The sequence below is a fragment of the Cenococcum geophilum genome, assembly GCF_001692895.1.
Source record: "Cenococcum geophilum 1.58 unplaced genomic scaffold K441scaffold_10, whole genome shotgun sequence".
Classification (NCBI taxonomy): domain Eukaryota; kingdom Fungi; phylum Ascomycota; class Dothideomycetes; order Gloniales; family Gloniaceae; genus Cenococcum; species Cenococcum geophilum.
Genome location: NW_027137568.1, coordinates 2,731,499 through 2,750,792, shown reverse-complemented (window position 1 = coordinate 2,750,792; position 19,294 = coordinate 2,731,499). Strand labels below are relative to the sequence as shown.

Below are 19,294 nucleotides of genomic sequence, written 5' to 3'. Positions count from 1 at the left end.
GCAAAAGTAGAAGCCGGCTTGCTCCCTCTTAAGTAAAGGCTACGTAACTAGGCTATTACGTTCTGGGTATTAATCTATAAACTAGGTAAATTATATCCTTATTAAATAATTTAAAGATAGAGGCTCTATAGATGGCACCAATCGCCGCTTTAGAGGATAGTAGAGATATATAAGGATGTCTAGGTAAATGGGGTGCTGGAGGTTAAACCGTATATATGCCCGCTATAGGTGGCTAAGCCTAATATAATAATATATAAGGACGAAGATTATACTTAAGCTATTATTAAAGACTATAAGCTAGGGTAGGTTAATATATACGTTAATATATTAGTATATAATAGTAGGGCAGGAGTTAGTATATATGCTACGCTATTTAAAGCAACGCTTTTAAAAATGGTAGTAAGCTTTAATTAGGCCAATACCTACCTTATAGAGCTTCTAGCAATTAGTGAGGCAGCTAATTAGCCGTGGGACCCTATATATACGGCTGTTAACTAAGTAGGTTTTTTAATACCTATATCTAGTATAAGAATATTCTCTAACTTATAATTAGCGTTGCTATTAGTATAGAGCTAAAGGGCTAAAGCTTGCTAGGAAATAGTTATAGAGATCTTAAAGAAGCTTTAGCTAAATAATGTCACGCTATACTAGATTTTAGGCCATTTAGGATTTATAGGAAATAAGAAGGCTAATAAGCTTACTAAAGTAGCAATAAGACTAGAGAGCGAGGAGCTACTATAAAGAGACGGCCTCCTATAGTACCTTATAACGTAAGCGTTAAAAAGAGCTAAAATAATAATAGGACCGCTTCTATTAGGAAGACCTAATACAGGTAAGTTTATAAGGAAGATTGACGCAGTACTCTACCTTAAAAAGGCTATAGGATTATACCAGTAGCTAATTAGCTTAGAAGCTGCTATCCTTATATAGCTATAGACTGGTAAGTTATTTCTAAAGGAATATCTCTATAAAATTAATGTATTAGAGACGGCGTTATACGACTACGGGCTTATAGAGTTAATATAGCACTTCCTCTTCTTTTATAGGAGGTAGGTGTAGTAAAGGATTAAACTAAAAGAGTAATATGGAGATTAATTTAGGGATCTATTATATATATTAGGAGGCTACTTATACAGACAAAAAGGAGGTAGGAATATTAACGGCCTAATTAAGCGCTGGAAGCCAGATATTAGCGTAGTTAAAGCTATAATTAAATTTATAAAGGAGACTAGATATTTATACCTAAGTGTATAAAATATAGAGAGTATAAAAGCCGACATTAATAAGCAAAGACTCTTAAGAATTTCTCCTTTAATTATTTAACCGAATATACCGCGAGCCTCCTCTATACGTACCTCTATTGGTACGTTGCTAATTAAAAAGCGTATAACGCTGGAATAGCCCTACGGACATAAGGCATTGAAAACTACTTACTTAGGCTTACCTCTAAACTCTAACTTTCTTTAATAGTAACACATTACTTTCCTTTATTTTTTCCTTAGTTAAGTATAGTATTAGGTAATAGATATATAGTTCTTATAGTTGGCTTCTAAACTAGAGTAAGCATATTAATGGCAGGAAGTATTTAGTTAGCGCTTTGTAACGGCCTATACCCTAGATGGTGTATAGCTATAATAGAATATATATACATATATATATACATGCTAGTATCCCTTAACACGGCAATTTAGGTCTTTATGTTATCGATAAGAATCAACTAATTGGAAAAGCTGGGTTAATATAAATATCTAATTAAATCCAGTCGTTAATATAAGCGAACTTGGCAAAGGGCTCTGCCGTGTTAAGGAATACTAGCAGGATAATACAGCCTCTTCGGCGCCGATAAAAGCGGCGGAATAACGGCACGGGCCACAAACAGTAGATTTTTGGCCACACCTTAATTTCTATATATAATTAAACGCTTAATTTATGCTTAATACTATATTATCTGCCTATTTGCACGCCAGTAATCTTGGAAGTGTTTTAGTGCGCGTATTATTGTTTGTTGTAATTATTTAGGGAGGTGTTTTAGTATTTGTGGCCCGTGCCGTTATTTCGCCGCTTTTATCGGCGCCGAAGAGACAGCCCAACCATTTTGCAAGGGCTCGCTTATTTTAAAACCACACTAGCAGGGAGGGCGTCTGCCCCGTTCGTGGTACCCCCTTGTACCTCTTAGCTGATGGTGCCAGGGAAAGTGATAACGTGGCTGACGGGGTTTTGACCGCTCCCTAGGTTATGACCGATTTGAACACTAAAATTCGTCAAATTGGCCCCCAAATGTCGCCAGTTAACTTGGGTTATATTATTGTCCTCCTGCCCTTCCTAGGGTCCTCTAGCAGAGCAGTTTCTTCTGCCACCTTCTTGGCGGTCTTTTGAAGTTTGCCTGACGCCTAGAGCGGCAGTATACTTTTTAGACAATAAGCTAGCTATAAAAGAAAGCGGTCTACTAGCGCGGTCATAACCTAGGTAGCGGTCAAAACCCCGTTAACCACGTTAGAAGGTGTTGGAGAGGAAGCGAAAGGATCGCAATTGGTGTAATTGATCCAATTGGTCAGACGAATCGCGCTGCTCCAGGTAACAGGAGTAGCTCTTGGCGCACCCGCAGGAAGCATCGCGGCTCGCCTTCAGCTCGGCCTCCGAGTTAGAAATCGATAGATCCTCAAACATCTTATCTTCTCAATCGGTGCCCTGAAGTGGCCATACAACGAACTTGGGATCAAGAGGCCTCGAAACTGCTTCAACCCCCTCTTTTAATCATAACAGTCTAGTTGTACGGACCATTACTCCACAGCTCGCGATGGCGGATTCCGGCAAGAACAGGAAACGGGACCTCATAAGTCGCGGCCAGAAATTCCCTACCGTTCTTGGAAGAGCTCTCTTCGTCGGTCTTCGAGCGCTCGACCCTTTCTTCCAATACTCGATCCTCGCGCACGGCGTCGGAGCATCGGTTCTCCACAAAGTCGGCCTCACAACCCTTCCTCCAGGCCTGCCCACCCAAACCGGCATCTCCCTCATCGATGGGCTCCAGCTATCTTCATACCGTCTCATACTCCTTAGCATGGCTGTGGGCTGCATGGTCAAGCAGAACATCTGGGTAACAGCCATCTCAGGCGAGCCCATGCCCATTCCGGCAGCACTCGCAGTCGGCATCTTCAACACCATCTTCAACAGCGTGAACTCGTACCTCTTCATCTGCACTCAGACCTCCGCCTCCATCTCCAGCGATGCCAGCTTCCCACAAATACCCCTGGTCGTCGGTAGCGCTATGTTTACTGTAGGCATTCTCACCGAGCTCATCTCTGAGATCCAGCGAGCGCGCTTCAAGAAAGACCCCAAGAATGCGGGCAAGCCATATACTGGAGGTCTATGGAGCTTGGCAAGACATATTAACTACGGGGCATTTACTGTTTGGCGAGCCGGATATGCGATCGCCTCTGGCGGCTGGACGTGGGGGCTCGTTACAGGGGCTTTCTTCTTCTATGATTTTGCTACGAGAGGCGTGCCGATATTAGATGAGTATTGCACGAAACGGGTAAGTTACGAATTCAGTGCTTGCTATCAGTCTGTAAATATCTCGCTGACAACGACCCAACGAAATAGTATGGAAAGGATTGGATTGATTTCAGGGCAAAAGTACCGTACAAGCTTTTGCCTGGCATCTACTAGCAGAGTGGCCCTGAGCTATTCGAGGTTGAGCTCACTGTACTGTGCTGTGACTATTGTGTGCTCTAATGATGCCATGCATTTTAAATATTCTTTCCAACTAAAAGATTGTCGTAAGATCAATATGCTCACCCCCACACTTCACTTAGTGATCATAGAGGCCCGAAATAAGCCACTATTTCTAATTATGATTTAACCTAGAAGGAGACCGATAGTTGAGTACTCGGTGTTTCGTGTGGGCATTGAAATACCAATGAGGGGTAGCAATGTGGCCTGGACGGCTTAGAAGGGATTAGGGAAGCCGCCATTGGAAGCCACCATTTGATATTGGTGCGGAATAGCAGATAACCAAGCTAGCACTCAAGGACTCGGGAAGACCGGTCCCATAACAGCTGGAATCACTATACAATCAGCGGGAAAGTCTGTAACAGCTTTGACGATTACAAACACGTAATAAACGTCTAAGATTCTACTCTGATATAAATTCTCCCAAGACTCACAATGGGTAACAGAACCTGATATAAAAGTGAAGTCGGTATATCCTTGAACCCAAATAAACCCCTTGTACAGTGCTTGACCCTTAACCCCCACGTAATCCCTTTTTTTTCCCTGAATAAGAAAAGCTTACCGTATTGCATAAATCATCGGAGGATTCGTTGAAGAAATATCGCGAGTCTTTACTTGGACCTCTTGTAGATCTTCTTGAGGAACACCTCGAAAACCTCCTTCTTGAGGCCTTCTGACTCGTCTACCTTTTCGATCTTCGCCCGCAGATCGGCAACACGCTCCTCCTCCCAGTTCTCGTAGAACTCGGCCAGTTTCAGCTCATGGTAGAGGGCCTTGACCTTAGCCTCGCACTCGCTGTTCTTCTGGCCGTAATTCTCCTCTAGGATTTTCCGCTGCTCTGGCGTTACCTTCCCGAGGGCCTGGTTGATCAACCAGGAGCACTTGTTGTCCTGGATGTCGGTTCCAATCTTGCCTAGTACCTTCGGGTCGGCGAAGGCATCTAAGTAGTCGTCTTGGGCTTGGAAGTACTCGCCCATGGGAATTAGAATGTCCATCGCTGTCTGTAGGTTCTTTGGCGTAGCGAATCCGCAGAAGTGCAGCGAAAGAGCTACAGGGAGGTAGAAGCTGTAGTAGGCAGTCTTGAAGATTACAATGAAGGTGAACTTTTCCATGTTGAAGTTGTCCAGATTGACATCGTCTTCTGGAGCAGTGAGGAGATCGCAGAGCTGGCCAAGCTCAGTCTGGAACGTGACCTCGTGGAAAAGCTCTACGAGATCTACGTATGACTTCTCCTGTCGGAAATGCTTCTTGAGCAAAATGTAGATAGAAGATTCCAACATGAAAGCATCGTTGATTGCAATCATCTTGACTTTTGGCACTAGATACCAGCATGGAGAGCCGCGACGGGTCTTTGACGAATCCATAATATCGTCTGAGACCAGGAAGAACGCTTGCAGGAGCTCAATCATCCATCCCAAAGCGGCAGAGCGAAAATAGTCCTCCCCGGTTAAAGTTCGGTTAAGTAGCATCGACGAAGTGTCAACAACAGACATGCCTCGATTGCATTTTCCGCCAATTGAGTTGTAGTTGAGTTGCTAGGTTCTGAGTTAGTTTCTAAGACGTTTTGCTTCTTATGGTTTCTCGCAGTGATTAGGTAAAGCAGTGCTTACCCTCCTAAACCAGTCTAGGGATTGCTGTGGTAGCTTATATCCCTTACAGTGCCCAGTCAGATCGTCTAGTATGCGCGGCCAGACGCTCTCAAACTCTTGGAGGGTTGTAGGCATGTTGGAACAGTTTCCAAAAGATAGCGAGTAGTTCTAACAGTCAATGGCACAAGATGGAGAATATATAATTTTTGAGAGTTGGGACGGGCGGCTGGCAGAGATTATTTCTATTGTCGCGGGGCCGCCAAGCCAGCAACGGTTACACGGTGCGCCGGAGTTCGGACTTCTCGGCAAAACGTAAATCCGCCATTTGCGCATTTATTGTTGATGCCCTCCAAGTCCTAATTCATGCTATATAAATTTCACAGCGCGTCTTTTCCCTTCCTAAACGCGATTTCTATCTCTCTCGTATCAGAAATGCTCTGGGAGCAAAGTCCGGCTGATTAAAAGCTCTCTACGACAATGGGGACCCTCTCAGAAAGTGACACGGCGCAACTGAAAGCGCAATTGCAGGACGCTGTAACTTCTTGCACTGACCGGTGTTTATACCAGTCAGCAAAATGGTGAGCCTCTCTCGGGGTTTCATGTCTCATATGGGCCAACCAAAACCTGACGCGCCGTGTGCTCAGGGCAGCGGAACTTCTCACATCCTTACCTTCGTCTGACCTAACGTATGGTTCAGACACCGAGGTGGACTCGCCCATGTCCGATGCTCCGCCTCCACAGACACCCGTCCGAACCCCCCCAAAGGATAGGATCGAAGCGCAGCTAGAAGCCCGGGAGATCCACAAGTTCCTCCTCGCCAAAACATATTTCGATTGCCGGGAATATGAGCGATGCGCTGCAGTCTTTTTACCGGGGACGCTGCCTAAAGGGTCCATAAATACATCTTCTCCGCAATCAGCCAAGTCTAAATCAGCTGCAAAGGGAAAAGCGAAAGTTGGGACACCTACAAAGGCAAAGTTTCCATTAGAGTCGATTTCGGGCTTGAGCCAAAAGGCCCTATTTTTAGCTCTCTATGCAAAGTACATTGCTGGGGAGAAACGCAAAGATGAAGAAAGTGAAATGATACTGGGCCCTCAGGATGGAGGAGTAACAATGAACAAGGAGCTAAACGGAATCTCGACAATACTAGAAGAGTGGTTTTCGAGTCTAGCTTCCAATGGCAGACAAGGCCAGGGATGGCTAGAATACCTCTATGGCATCGTGCTGGCCAAGGGGAAGAACGAGAAACAGGCAAAGCAGTGGTTTATCCGGAGTGTGCATTTATACCCATACAATTGGGGTGCTTGGCAAGAGCTGTCAAGCCTATTTGGCACAGTAGAAGAGGTAAGTTTATGCCCTTTTCAGGTTTTATCTAGAACCAATTCTGAATGAGTACAGCTAAATCTCATAACTTCTCAACTTCCTCAAAACCTTATGACCTTCATTTTCCATGTCTATACCTCGCAAGAGCTCTACCAATCCACTGATCAAGTACACACTGAACTCTCCCAAATTCAAGACATCTTTCCCGCCTCGGCTTTCCTCAAAACTCAACGTGCACTTCTCTACTATCATACCAAAGACTTTGACGAGGCAGAGGCCATATTCTCAGGACTCCTCCAGAGTGACCCTCACCGAATTGACTCGCTCGATAATTATTCGAACATTCTGTATGTCATGGGGCTCCGCCCTAAACTTGCTTTCTTAGCTCAGCTTGCCACTGCAACGGATAAGTTCCGGCCAGAGACATGTTGCGTTGTTGGGAACTATTATTCATTAAAGTCTGAGCACGAAAAGGCAGTCATGTATTTCAGACGTGCTCTTACTCTTGACCGGAATTTTCTGTCTGCGTGGACTCTTATGGGCCACGAATTCATCGAGATGAAGAATACGCATGCAGCTATCGAATCCTATCGACGCGCCGTCGATGTGAACCGTAAAGATTATCGTGCCTGGTATGGACTAGGGCAGACATACGAAGTGCTAGAAATGCATAGCTACGCTCTCTTCTACCACCAGCGTGCGGCGTCCCTACGACCATATGATCCGAAGATGTGGATGGCGGTTGGACAGTGTTTCGGCAAGGTCGGCAAGTATCCCAATGGCATCAGGGCATACAAGCGTGCGCTGGTCGCAGGCAGCTACTATGATGCGGGCGCTGGAAGCAGCTTTGGCAGCCAAGAAGGCGTCTCTGGACTTGGAGGCGGAATTCTGGACCCAGAAGTGCTCTACCAAATCGCATTGCTGTATGAACGATTGAACGACTTGCAAGAGTGTGCTGCCTATATGGAGTTAACGATAGCCCAGGAAGAAGGGCCTGAATATGACGAATACAGCTCGACGCCCGGTGAAATGGGCGGCGTAGGTGTCACTCCAACAACTAGTAAGGCGCGAATGTGGCTTGCTAGGTGGGAATTTATGCGCGGTATGTACCAAAGGAGTATGGAGCTAGCCAATGAACTTTGTCAAGATGGGGTAGAAGTCGAGGATGCGAAGGCGCTGGTGCGGGATATTAGGGCGAGGATCGAGAGGGAGAAGGACGAAGGGGCCAGGGCTGCGATAGAAGCCGTGGAAAGGAGATTTGGGCGGAAGACTTGACGTGCGGGTTTGACGCCTCATGTCGCGTTTGTATGATGAGGTATGATAACTAGTAATGAAGCAATCGATACCCTAATTACTTTGTAGCTCGAAATAGCCCCTTTTACTAAGGTAGCCTGCATATTCCTCTTTTTCTGGGCTGAAAATAAGGTTTCATGAGTCTCCTATATTGGCATCATGCTAGCTAGGATGGTCATTTGAAAAGCTTGTATTCGCTTACGAGTGATTCTTTGAGTGTTTTATTGTAGCACAACCGTTCTAAAGCCCCGGACTCTTCCGCGGTCTTGTCAGATATCTCGAGGCTAGATATGACTTCGCCTCCCATTACGCCCTGGACATAACACTCTCCGGCCAGATTGAAGTGATCTTGCTCTTCTCTTAGGATGGAGGGAACTGGAGCTCTAAGGAAAATGCATACAATGCCACCATCTTGTGTCTCTGATGGTGCAAGGCCCATGTGGAGCTCTAAGGAAAATGCATACAATGCCACCATCTTGTGTCTCTGATGGTGCAAGGCCCATGGAGCTATTGTCCGTGACAGGATAGCTGACTATCGCAAGCATCTAGGATCCATTCTCCCTGTCTTTGGTAGCTTGCAGGCATGCCTCTTAAGCAGTTCTTTATAAAGATTGCCGGCAATTTCGCGTGCTGGTTTCCGACAAGCTTTTGTATTGCTATTGTCACAGCAACCTTATACACGATATTATTTGCTACTATAGTCCGCTTGAGTGTGCTCAGCCCCCAGAGCATGGCTGAGTTTGGTTGCACCTGGGACGGGTTCAATATTGAGCGCAGTCTGCTGCCACTGGTGCATGGCAGAATATTCTTGGCAATATCACATTTACTCCCGATCGAGCTAATCTTCCCTAGTCCGATACCGCGTGTCCTGAGCTGCAAGGCTTCTAGACTAACCCTATTCGTGGTCTAGAGTTGAGTTACTGGACATTCATTCGGATTAAAATCACCGCCAGCCCGGAAAGATTGTACGAACGGGAGTTGGGTTTGGCGAAGACCGAGAGTCTCTCGCTGAGGTATATACTCTAGTTAGGAATCCACGAGGGCATGCTAACAAGCTCAGACTGCCTCTGTACCTCGCAAAGGATCTCAACACCCCAATGCTCCATGAGATAGGTTTCAGTATCGGTGGGGACCACAGCTAGTGAGAGACCGTAGTTCGGCGTTAGCTTCGAATCGCGGACAGCTTTTGAAAGCAGCGGCAATAAGGCATAAACTTTATCTCGTGGGTCCGTGGACGCACAATGACGGGTCTTCACCAGTATATTGAGCAATATTTCCTTTATCAGTCTGCTCGAGTCATTATCACTTATCTGACTGATAACGTAGGGTGTACGTTCAACCCAATGACTTGAAATGTTCCAGGTATCGAAAGAGATTAAAGCAGTCCAGGGGACGCTTTTGTCACCGCAGAACACAACTGCTGATTAAGACATGACGACTTCTTGCAAAACCCAGATGCGGTTAAACCATGACCGGTTTAGTAGTGATTGCAACATATCTGTTTCTGGTCGTAGTATTCGGTCTTCTCGTGAGTCATAAAAGGAAGCCTGTATTTCGCTAGTACAGTCCATAGCTAAATCACTGTCGTCTCTGCTTTCGCTAATATAAATAGCCACTTGCTGGGCTTGATTGTATGTTTGTGCCATCAGTCCCAGTTGATGGTTGCGTTCTGGGATATCGGCTTGATTGATACATATTGCATCGATCCATAATGTCCTCAGAATATCTTCAGTGCGTAGTTGGTGCAGAGAAGATGCACAATTCGCCGTGACTAACAGTTGGCTGGCGTGATACCCGGGTGTTTCTTCAAAATATATTATCTTCCGGTCATGCTGAGGTTTCCAGGTATATGACAAAGCCTCGTACTTGGGCGCGTTATGAAGCTTGGTGCTGAGTAAGCGGCAGCATGTATCTTCTTCATCTCTTCCAGGAAGAATTGCAACTAGCCGAAACTCATCTTCACCATTTAAAGTTAAAGTAGGATAGTCATGGGTTTTGTACTGTGGTAATTGGGTGTCTAAGCCTTGTGCACCATCGTAAATCAGACGCTCCGTAGTAGAATTTGGTTACGGGGCAGGGAAAGCAAGGGCATTCGACTCCCTCGAGCGTCTGAGAGCCTATGGGAGTCGTTTTGGATTTTAAAACGCATCTTGAACTAAAACTAACCGACTACCTATATCCAACTTCTCGTAGAATAGAGCTATCCCTTAAAACGGTGGAATTTGTCCTGTAGTTATCGATAAGGAACTGGCCAATTAGAAAGCTAGATTTGTTTGGTTCCTAAGGCTTATGCACGGGCTATATCCTCTTAGGACGCCACCGGGTCAAGGGATAATATGCCGTAACGTAGAGGCGATAGAGAAGATAAAGAGCTTTTAGCTTGTAGTAATTTAGAGATAATTAGACGTAGAGAAGTACATAAGGTATAGCAGTAAAGCAAAATTGCGACAAAATTGCAACAAAACTAGACCGACGAGTCTCGGGTAAAATGCAACCAACCGCCCATATCTAATATTTTATATAATATAGCTACAACGTCGTCATTTAATGCAATAGATAGAGAAGCTAAAGGACTCCTGCCTCATGGTATTTTTATAGTAGCTGGACGTTGTAGAAAGGTCGAGATACGGCAGTGAAAAAGGTGATTTTGGTGTATTTTAACGCTCCGTTACCCGTGCCAACGTCCCCCGAGGGTCTGATTTATGAGATCATGTTCGTCGAGCTAGCACACTAGCCTCAGCACGGGCCATAGCGACAGCGCAGCTTTCAGCTTTCGCATCGGTTTCGTCATCGGATTCTCCGGGCTGCATGTGGAGCTATGCCAGAATAGCTCCGAAATAGCACAGCTCTCCTCCCCTCCTCAAATAATGCCCTGAGACCTTCAATGGCGTCTGCTTCAGACATCATCACCCTCGTCAGCTCGCTGGCCCTCAGGCTTAGCATCTATATTTATCTTCGATGGGTATGCTTGTCGCTGGCACTCTTAAAATTCGTGTGTAACTCTAACGGAAACCATGCATGCAGATACCGACAAGTGTCAGTCTCGAGTCAATATTCTATCCCAAGCCGTGAAATAACCAGCACTCCATAGACCGTCCCGCCGCTTGCAACCGCCTTGGTCTGCGCCTACGTTCCATCCTTCCTTATCAGCTTTAAAGATACCTCTCCCTATGAGGTTCTGTCCGACGAAATTGATGTAATCGCAAAAGAGACGGTTGCCCAAGGGGATACCTCTTCAGAAGACATCGACCTTTCGGAAGGTGCTGAGGATGGGCCCTTAGAAGAGCTTGATGTGCAGGAGACCATCATATACGAAGAGAAGGAGCCTAAGATACTGAGAACACTCCTAACGGGCCTACCAAGCCCCACATCAGCATTATGGAGCTGGATCACGTTCGGCATCAACATGGCGTTGGTCGCTATGGCATTGGATTTGACCTTTCGGGCACCCATATTGTACCCTTGCCATGATTTATCTTTTGCCCGAGTAGGATATGTTTCTGACAGGAGCGCGAAAATCCTGGTCCGCGAGCTTGGCCCGGATGGTGTGAAGGTTTTGTATCGCCCGATCGACATAGAAAAGTGGTCATCTCAATCTGCAACTGCTGATACGCCTCATGTCTGGCTTTCGGATGACACTGACTTCACCACTTCAATAACCCTTAACCACCTTACGCCAGATACGTCCTACCAGTACAGGGTTGAGACTTCTACACAAAATCGAACTGGCTATTTCATCACAGCTCCTCGAGTTGGTGAGATTTCTCCTCGTAACGATAATAAATATACCTTTCTCCACTCAAGCTGCATTAAGCCTAGGGTGCCATACACACCATGGCAACACCCTCTGCATATACCCAGCTTCAAACACCTTGCGGCTTGGATCCCCCGACTCCATCCGTATTTTATGCTCTTTCTGGGTGACTTCATCTATGTTGATGTGCCGCGTCAGTTGGGTAAAGATGTTGAGACATACCGTCGCGAGTACCGTCAAATCTATGCCTCACCAGACTGGCCATCCGTTTCATGGAACCTCCCTTGGATCCATGTTATTGATGACCACGAGATTGCTAACGATTGGGACAAGAACACAACTGGAGTCTTCAAGTCAGCTTACGATCCCTTCCAGCACTATCATGTTTCAGTCAATCCACCTGCAATACGCAAGGGCGAAACTTATTTCAGTTTCACGCAAGGCCCGGCTCAGTTCTTTTTAATGGATACTCGCCGTTATCGATCTCCAGAAACTTCGAACGCTACTGATAGCTCAAAGACCATGCTCGGCGAAACCCAGCTTCATGACCTCCTCGCTTGGATCAAGAAACCTGTTCCACATGGAGTGCGCTGGAAAATTGTAGTCTCTAGTATCCCATTTACTAAGAACTGGCAATTTGGCTTTGAAGATTCTTGGGCGGGGTATCTTCCCGAGCGCCAGAAGATCCTCGAGGCAATGTGGGATGTCGGTGCAGAAGGTGGAGTCGGTGTAGTCGTCCTCAGCGGCGACCGACATGAATTCGCTGCGACTAGCTTCCCACCGCCAAAGGATTCTCGATGGCCCAGCAGTGCGGTAGTACACGAATTTAGCACGAGCCCATTGAGCATGTTTTATCTTCCAGTCCGAACTTATAAGGAGACCGACGATGGCGATGTCTGCATTAAGTACGTTCTGTTTTTATTGTGAACATGGCAGACATTAACAAACAGTTTCCTATAGGTATATCCCTGACGGCAACTCCAAATTCGGCGCTCTTGAGCTCACGTCGCCAGCTTCAAGTGAACAGAGCCATCTCAACTATCGCCTATTCATCGATGGGGAGGAGACTTGGAGCTACCAGATTTCGACGCCGCCACTCAAAAGTGGGAGCCATCGGGCTAAGGATGCGGTTTGGGGATAGCGGGGCTTGAACGATATGTGGTGAAGTATGATGATTATAACGAACAAAAGTATTGCGGCGTAATCAAATATCAGACTTCTCTTGCATATTTGGGTGTGACGGGTCATTAATATAGGACCCAGAGTTCAGAGCTTCAAGCATACTTTGGGTGAGCGAAGATCTATGGGCTATATTCCTACGTTATTCCCTACTGTCTCTTACTTTTTATCCTGTTCCCATTTTTTGCGACAATTTTCCTCATCCTCTTTCGTCCACACTCGAGGTAAGATAGCAAAGACTAAATATGACGTATGCGTCTTCTGCTCTGGTTCCGTTCGATGTACTAATCTACCTTCTTTGAACAAGTCGCGTTCCGAAGCGGCTAATTTTAGGTTCTCAAGTCGCTGCTGTCGTGACAGATGCGCTGCGTCGGTTTCTGGCTTAACGCTTGACTTCCCTTTCCCCTTCCCCTTCCCCTTCCCCTTGCTGTTCTTCTTAGTGGTTTCGGCACCATCGGCAGCCTCGTCAACACCCTCTTTTCCATTTCCGTGTGCGGATGATGCATCCTCTTTCTGTAGCTCGTGAAACGCCCTAAATCTCCCTTCAACCTCTCTAAGCCGCTGTACCGCCTCACCCACTGTGGCGGGGCTCGCATTGGCGCCTCGCAACCCTTCTTCCTGCAGCCCAACCCGTTCGCGCCGCACATCGAGGCGCCGATGCAGGATTTCAACCATGCTGATTTCTACCCAGCCTAGTTGGCGGAGGGTGCTGACGGTGCGCTGGACTTGCTCGATGCAAGGGGAGAAGGTGCAGATGCGGGTCGGCGTAGAAGGATTTAAAGGGCTGCGAAAGGAGGTGGTTTTGGTTGCAGTCTGTGCCTGTAGCGGGTTGGGAGTAGAAGGGGAAGAGCTGGAGTCCACGCAGCGGAGGGCTGATGCAGATAACGGTGTGCGCGTGAGATGCTTGAGAGCGAGCCAGGGGGCCGGGAGGTCAAGAAACACGCAGTCCGCTTCAGGTTCGGTGGGCGCATCTGGTGATGCTGGCAGGCAGAAACCATCTTGGTAGACGTCGCGGTTAGTGATGCGCACGATGGGGCTTAGGCCGTGCTCGGAGATTTCGGCTTGTAGCTGTTCGGCGCGAGGAGCGTGGAACTCGAAGCTGTAGACCCCACCGTATTTGCGTTTCTTTTTGGATTTGGTCACGGTGCCGTTTTGTGCGGTGTCGCTCTCGGTGTCAGCATCAGGGTATCCGTTAAATACAGCTCGCGCAGCTGCGTGTGTGAACGAACCGCTTCCCGCACCAGCTTCAATAATACGGTCGCCCGGTCTGGCGCGCAGCCTCTGAAGTATATAGCTGTAATCCGGTGTGTAAACCACTTGCGTCCGGTGTGGCAGAGAAAGCGTCCAGGCCTCTGGAGTTGGCGGGAGTAAATGCACGAATCCGCTGCTCGCAGTGGTTGCAGCCTGGTTTCTTCCTCCTTTGAATTCCTCGCCATCCTCCTCTACTTCTCTGGGCGTCTCTCCACCCTCTCTTTTCCTTTTCTTGCCTTTGCTAGCCCGCAATCCAGTGTCGACGTTCGAGGCGAGAATTTGCGTACCCCAGGGTTGGTTGAGCAAAGTGCTATGCGGGAAGGAGCCAAAGCGCGTATTGGTTACTTTGCCTTCAGCGTAGTCTGTGTCGGAGTGTATGGAGGATTCAGAGAGAATGGTGGGTATGAGCAGGTCACGTTTTAGGTGGAGGAGGGCGAGGGTGTTGGGGGAGGAGGTGGGCCCTGGGTCTAGGAATGGGGAGGGAGCCATTGAGAATAGAGTAGAGGGCCGATTTCTGCCTTATCAAGTAATAGAGGAACGACAGAAAAAATGGCGCTGATAGTGCCGTAGAAACTCTTCCTTGATAGAAGCTGGGGCAGGGTGGTCCGAAATCTTGGCGCACAGCTCTTTCGGAGGCACGGTGTATTGTTCAGCCCTTTGACTCACCCCCACCATCAGTGTTATATTACCCTCCTTTCTCTCCTCCCTCACTGATGGTGTCTTGCCTGCGCACTTGCTGGAACACCTCACGCTTCTTTTTGTCTTCAGCTTCTCCTTCATTCAAAGTTTATAGATCTGCCCGCGCAATGGCTACAACGTCACGGCAACAACCACCCTGGATACCTCCAAAGAGCTCAGCGTCCCTTCCGCCTCTAAAAATATGGAACTCTCTCACACGAAGCAAAACTGTTTGTCTATTCCCTTTTTTTATTTCTGCCTCAGGTAAAGTCTCGATTATTAGGATTAAATGCTGACTTACAGAACTATAGGACTTTGTACCCTTTGATTTTGAAGGAAAGAACGTTACCTGGTATGCCTGTGGTCCGACGGTTTACGATGACGCCCACCTCGGGAGGACTATTTTGGCTTTAATCTCAAGTTTGTCACGAATGTATGGAAGAAATGCTCTAAGCAATCCGGGCTCTTTCTAGGATGAAGAGGAAGATAAATAACATTCTGAGAACAGACAACCGATGTGGATGACAAGATTATATTGCGTGGCAGACAGCAACATCTTCTTTCTGAGTTTACTAGCAAGCACCCAAATCTCGACGATACGGTAGTCTCAACCGCGACAGAAGCATTTGACGCCTACGTTCGAAAAAACTTAGTTTTCCTTCCTCCCGACCTCAAACCCGAAGCATACGATACGAAAGCAAAAAAGGCATATCAAGCTGTTCTGGATGGCAAGCCACTGGCTGGCAATGGGATTCCTGCTGGAGATAAAGAAGCAAAGATCAAGATGCACCTGAAAACCGCATCTTCAGCAGCAGCCGCATTAAATCTGGTCCAAAACGACAAGGGGTCAGTGGACGTTGTAGAGTTCTATACCCGGACAGAAGACGTTCTGTTACCATACCTTGACTCCCTCTATGGTTCATCCATCGATGCTAGCGACTATAGAATCTTCACTAAACTCACTTCCAAATTTGAGAAACGGTTCTTCGAGGACGTTCGAGCGCTGAATTGCTTAGATCCCGACGTCCTCACACGAGTCACCGAGTACGGTCCGCAAATTGTAGAGTTCGTAAAAAAAATAGAGGCAAATGGATTTGCTTATGTTACGTCTGATGGCTCTGTCTACTTCGACATCTCGACTTTTGAGAACCACGGAAATCATTATGCGAGGCTGGAACCGTGGAATCGGAACGACAAAGACTTGCAAGCAGATGGCGAAGGCGCTTTGACCAAGAAAACTACAGAGAAAAGAGGAGACGGTGATTTCGCTCTCTGGAAAGCCTCAAAGCTGGCACGTAGAGTGCTCAGCAATGGCTAGTGATGTACTTGGAAAGACAATCGACATTCACTCGGGAGGTATTGATCTTTGCTTCCCGCATCATGATAACGAACTTGCACAGAGCGAAGGTAAGGAAAAGAGTATATTGTAAGCAGTAATCGCAGAGCTAACTTTAATAGCTTACTGGTCGGGATGCAATGGTAATAATGAGGAACTTGGTTGGGTCTCCTATTTCATCCATTTCGGGCATCTGAGCATATCAGGGTCAAAAATGTCGAAGTCACTGAAGAATTTCACCACAATTCGAGAGGCGTTGAGGAGAGGCGACTGGACTTCTCGAAGTTTACGCATCATCTTCCTTTTAGGAGGGTGGAAAGACGCTGTCGAGATCACAGATGAGCTCAGAAAGCAGGGAACATCGTTTGAAGGCTACATGAATAACTTCTTCCTGAAAGCCCGAGATCTCGAACGCCAACCTTCAAATAACCCCTCCACCGCTCAAGACTCAACCCTTTGCGAATCTTTTGCAAATGCTCAGGCGAAAGTCCATGACGCCCTCTGTGACTCTTTTGATACCCCTGCTGCGATGCGCGCAATATCTAGCCTAATAACCGAGTACAACTCAGCCGACAGAACAGCTCTCACAGATGAAACTGTACTGGACGTACGTTGGCTGACTAAAATTGTGAGGGTTTTTGGCCTGGACGGGTCTGCAGATCCAAATGACAGCATAATAGGATGGTCAGGCATCGAAATCCCCGAGGCTTCTATACCGTATGTTTTCCAGGTTTCGAAAGAACGAGACGAAGTGCGGCAGCATGTCATTGCTGGGAACCTATCTGATGAAACTCTTGCCGCCATTACATCTAAAGACGTGAGCACCGCACAGCAAGACGCAGCCGCAGCGCCATATGCCGAAGTTCTCTCAAAGTTCCAGGAAGAGATCAAGGCTCTAGCAGAGAAGAAAGCCCCCGCAAAAGATTTTCTCGCACTTTGCGATCAACTCCGCGATGTGCATTTGTGGGACTTAGGAATCTATCTTGAGGATCGCGAGGGCCTGCCTGCAATGGTGCGGCCAGTTGACAGCGAGCTCCATGCTGCCCGGCAGCAGAAAGAAGAGCGCGAGCAGCAGAAGCGTGAAGCGAAAGAGAAGCGCGAGAAAGAAGAAGCCGAAAAAGCAGCGAAGAAAGCAGAGCTGGCAAAACTAAGTCCTTTGGACATGTTTAGAACGCAGGAGTATAGCGGCTGGGATGACGAAGGGTTACCAATTCGCGATGCGAAAGGCGAGGAAATTCCTAAGAACAAGATGAAGAAGCTGAGAAAAGAGTGGGAGAAGCAGAAGAAGCTGCACGACGAATGGATACTTTCAAACAGAAAATGAGAGGCATCACGGCTGACCTAGCATTCTTGAAGGAGTTTCGATGTATGATTGAGGCATTAACGAGCATCTGGAGGATGTTTGGGGGGTGGAAAACTACCTAGGATACGTCTATGGAGTGATATGCTCCTTGGTGGTTAGGGCGGTAGCCGTTCATACCCTAGTCTCTATGACTGATGCAAAATTCATTTTTGTTTTCTTCTTCTGGCTCGTTTCCCCACCCATAGCCGTTTGTCGAAGGTGATTTTCGCTTTGAATGAGGATTCAGGCACGTCTGGTCCTGGACCACATGGGTGGGTCGATGTATTCATATTCCCGGTATCAGTTTGTAAAATCTGTGGAACCTCCCAAGGGTTATATCCCACAGCTGTCTTCTGCCTCTATCAGGAAACCCTTCAGACGAAAATTTAATAGGCGACATGATAGACGAGTTAATCCAGGCTATAACCAGCGTAAATAGGAATTTGGGCTTCGCATGATGATTAGGTTGGTAAAGAGAAATACAAGCGAGGCGTTGGTGTCATGCCTTCATGAACGATCCCATAACACTTCCAAAAATGAAACGAGCTCTACGGTTTTAATTATGAAATTTTTCGAAAGCTTATATCTAATTCTTATCCCTTCCCCTAGTGGTGTCCTACGAAAATTAGAATCAGAACTACGCATGTACTTTACATATATTCAATTAATACAAATCAATTAATTATGCCTACCAATTATACTTCTAATAATATAGACTTTATTCCACTAACTTAATATTTAGTTTTACCTGTTTGGAAGGCGAAAGAACCCCCCCCCCCCCGGGGAGCCATAGCCGTTGCCCTACTTCAAGCCTCTACATATTAACAGCCATGGTACCCTAAATTCTCCTCCCAATTTTAATCCACACGAATCCCTTAGCTACATTTAGGCCATTCTTTACTAATATAATAGTAGACAAGCTTGTGGAATAGATAAACAAGCATATAGAGCTTTATCCTATAGAGGAAACTAAATACATACACCTATAAAAACCGACAAATAGGCAAGAGTTATACGCCTACTTTAGTATCCTGATTTATATAGGTATTACTATAGAACCCGTTATTAATAATTATTAGGGAATTAGAGCTAGTTAGCGCGGCCTATATAGTTAAAAACTATATAAGCCTTGTGAGATTTTAGTAACTTAATTACTACTTTATGGATACAGAGCCTTGGCCAAAGGACGATTCTACGCAGGATCTTCGGCAGGCTCTCTTTAAGTAATCAACTCGCTCACGGGTATACATTTAGGAGAGGCTAATGTTAGCGACTCAGTCAATCGAGACATGAGCACGGCAAAAGGGTCGCGCAAGCCTGTACGATTGGATTGTCTATAAACGAGAATCTAAAGCTAGGGAAAGGAAAGGAGAAGAAGAGCAGCGCCGTTCGGTATTTTATAAGATCTTCGCGTTATATAATCGCAATATGCGGCAATCTATAGCAATCTATGGCAACTTACCGGTGCGAAGTTCTGATAAGTTCTGCCAAGTTCTACTAGTGCCGTAATATTACCCCCCCCTCCAAAAAAGCCTGCCCTTAGGCATTATCGCTAAAAGTCTTAGTAAGAGAATCTAACTAATTAGATAACTTTAACCGCTGGTTAAAGTTCCTAGATATCTTAATACCTTATATAACTAAGAAATTTCTAGGGCATTCTTATCCTTATATTCTTTTAGTAGCTTATTATCTTCGTTATACTAGCATTCTATCTACTTATTTAGGTACTTTATATAACGGAACCTTATAGCAAGAACTACGGTAGGCTTATTATTAGGCTAGGTATATAGGTAATATAAGTTAAAGTTAATAATGTAATA

At 46.3% G+C, this 19,294-nt stretch overlaps 6 protein-coding genes across 6 annotated transcripts; 4 read left to right on the top strand and 2 right to left on the bottom strand.

Annotated features, from left to right (window-relative positions):
* Positions 1–2,797: 2,797 nt before the first annotated feature.
* K441DRAFT_548639 (uncharacterized protein) lies at positions 2,798–3,666 on the top strand (the record flags this gene model as incomplete). Its single annotated transcript, XM_067642968.1, has 2 exons — positions 2,798–3,532; positions 3,601–3,666. The coding sequence occupies 2 exons, from the start codon at positions 2,798–2,800 to the stop codon at positions 3,664–3,666; spliced, it is 801 nt and encodes a 266-aa protein (XP_067506838.1).
* A 210-nt stretch (positions 3,667–3,876) lies between these two features.
* K441DRAFT_606312 (terpenoid synthase) lies at positions 3,877–5,534 on the bottom strand. Its single transcript, XM_067645397.1, has 2 exons — positions 5,340–5,534; positions 3,877–5,264 (listed from the first exon to the last, which is right to left on the bottom strand). Exons 1-2 carry the CDS (start codon positions 5,451–5,453, stop codon positions 4,341–4,343), a joined length of 1,038 nt encoding a protein of 345 aa, XP_067506837.1. The 5' UTR covers positions 5,454–5,534; the 3' UTR covers positions 3,877–4,340.
* Positions 5,535–5,717: 183 nt separating this feature from the next.
* Positions 5,718–8,036, top strand: K441DRAFT_694501 (cell division cycle protein-like protein 23). The gene is made up of 3 exons (XM_067652726.1): positions 5,718–5,896; positions 5,963–6,662; positions 6,717–8,036. Exons 1-3 carry the CDS (start codon positions 5,796–5,798, stop codon positions 7,914–7,916), a joined length of 2,001 nt encoding a protein of 666 aa, XP_067506836.1. The 5' UTR covers positions 5,718–5,795; the 3' UTR covers positions 7,917–8,036.
* A 2,782-nt stretch (positions 8,037–10,818) lies between these two features.
* K441DRAFT_548304 (uncharacterized protein) lies at positions 10,819–12,829 on the top strand (the record flags this gene model as incomplete). Its single annotated transcript, XM_067642954.1, has 4 exons — positions 10,819–10,896; positions 10,959–10,970; positions 11,026–12,593; positions 12,649–12,829. 4 exons carry the CDS (start codon positions 10,819–10,821, stop codon positions 12,827–12,829), a joined length of 1,839 nt encoding a protein of 612 aa, XP_067506835.1.
* Positions 12,830–12,841: 12 nt separating this feature from the next.
* K441DRAFT_656098 (tRNA methyltransferase-like protein subunit GCD14) lies at positions 12,842–14,675 on the bottom strand. Its single transcript, XM_067647956.1, has one exon. The coding sequence runs from the start codon at positions 14,605–14,607 to the stop codon at positions 13,027–13,029; it is 1,581 nt and encodes a 526-aa protein (XP_067506834.1). The 5' UTR covers positions 14,608–14,675; the 3' UTR covers positions 12,842–13,026.
* Positions 14,676–14,924: 249 nt separating this feature from the next.
* K441DRAFT_685560 (cysteinyl-tRNA synthetase) lies at positions 14,925–17,456 on the top strand (the record flags this gene model as incomplete). The annotated part of the gene is made up of 5 exons (XM_067651898.1): positions 14,925–15,026; positions 15,108–15,216; positions 15,300–16,055; positions 16,096–16,203; positions 16,255–17,456. 5 exons carry the CDS (start codon positions 14,925–14,927, stop codon positions 17,454–17,456), a joined length of 2,277 nt encoding a protein of 758 aa, XP_067506833.1.
* Between the last annotated feature and the right edge of the window lie 1,838 nt (positions 17,457–19,294).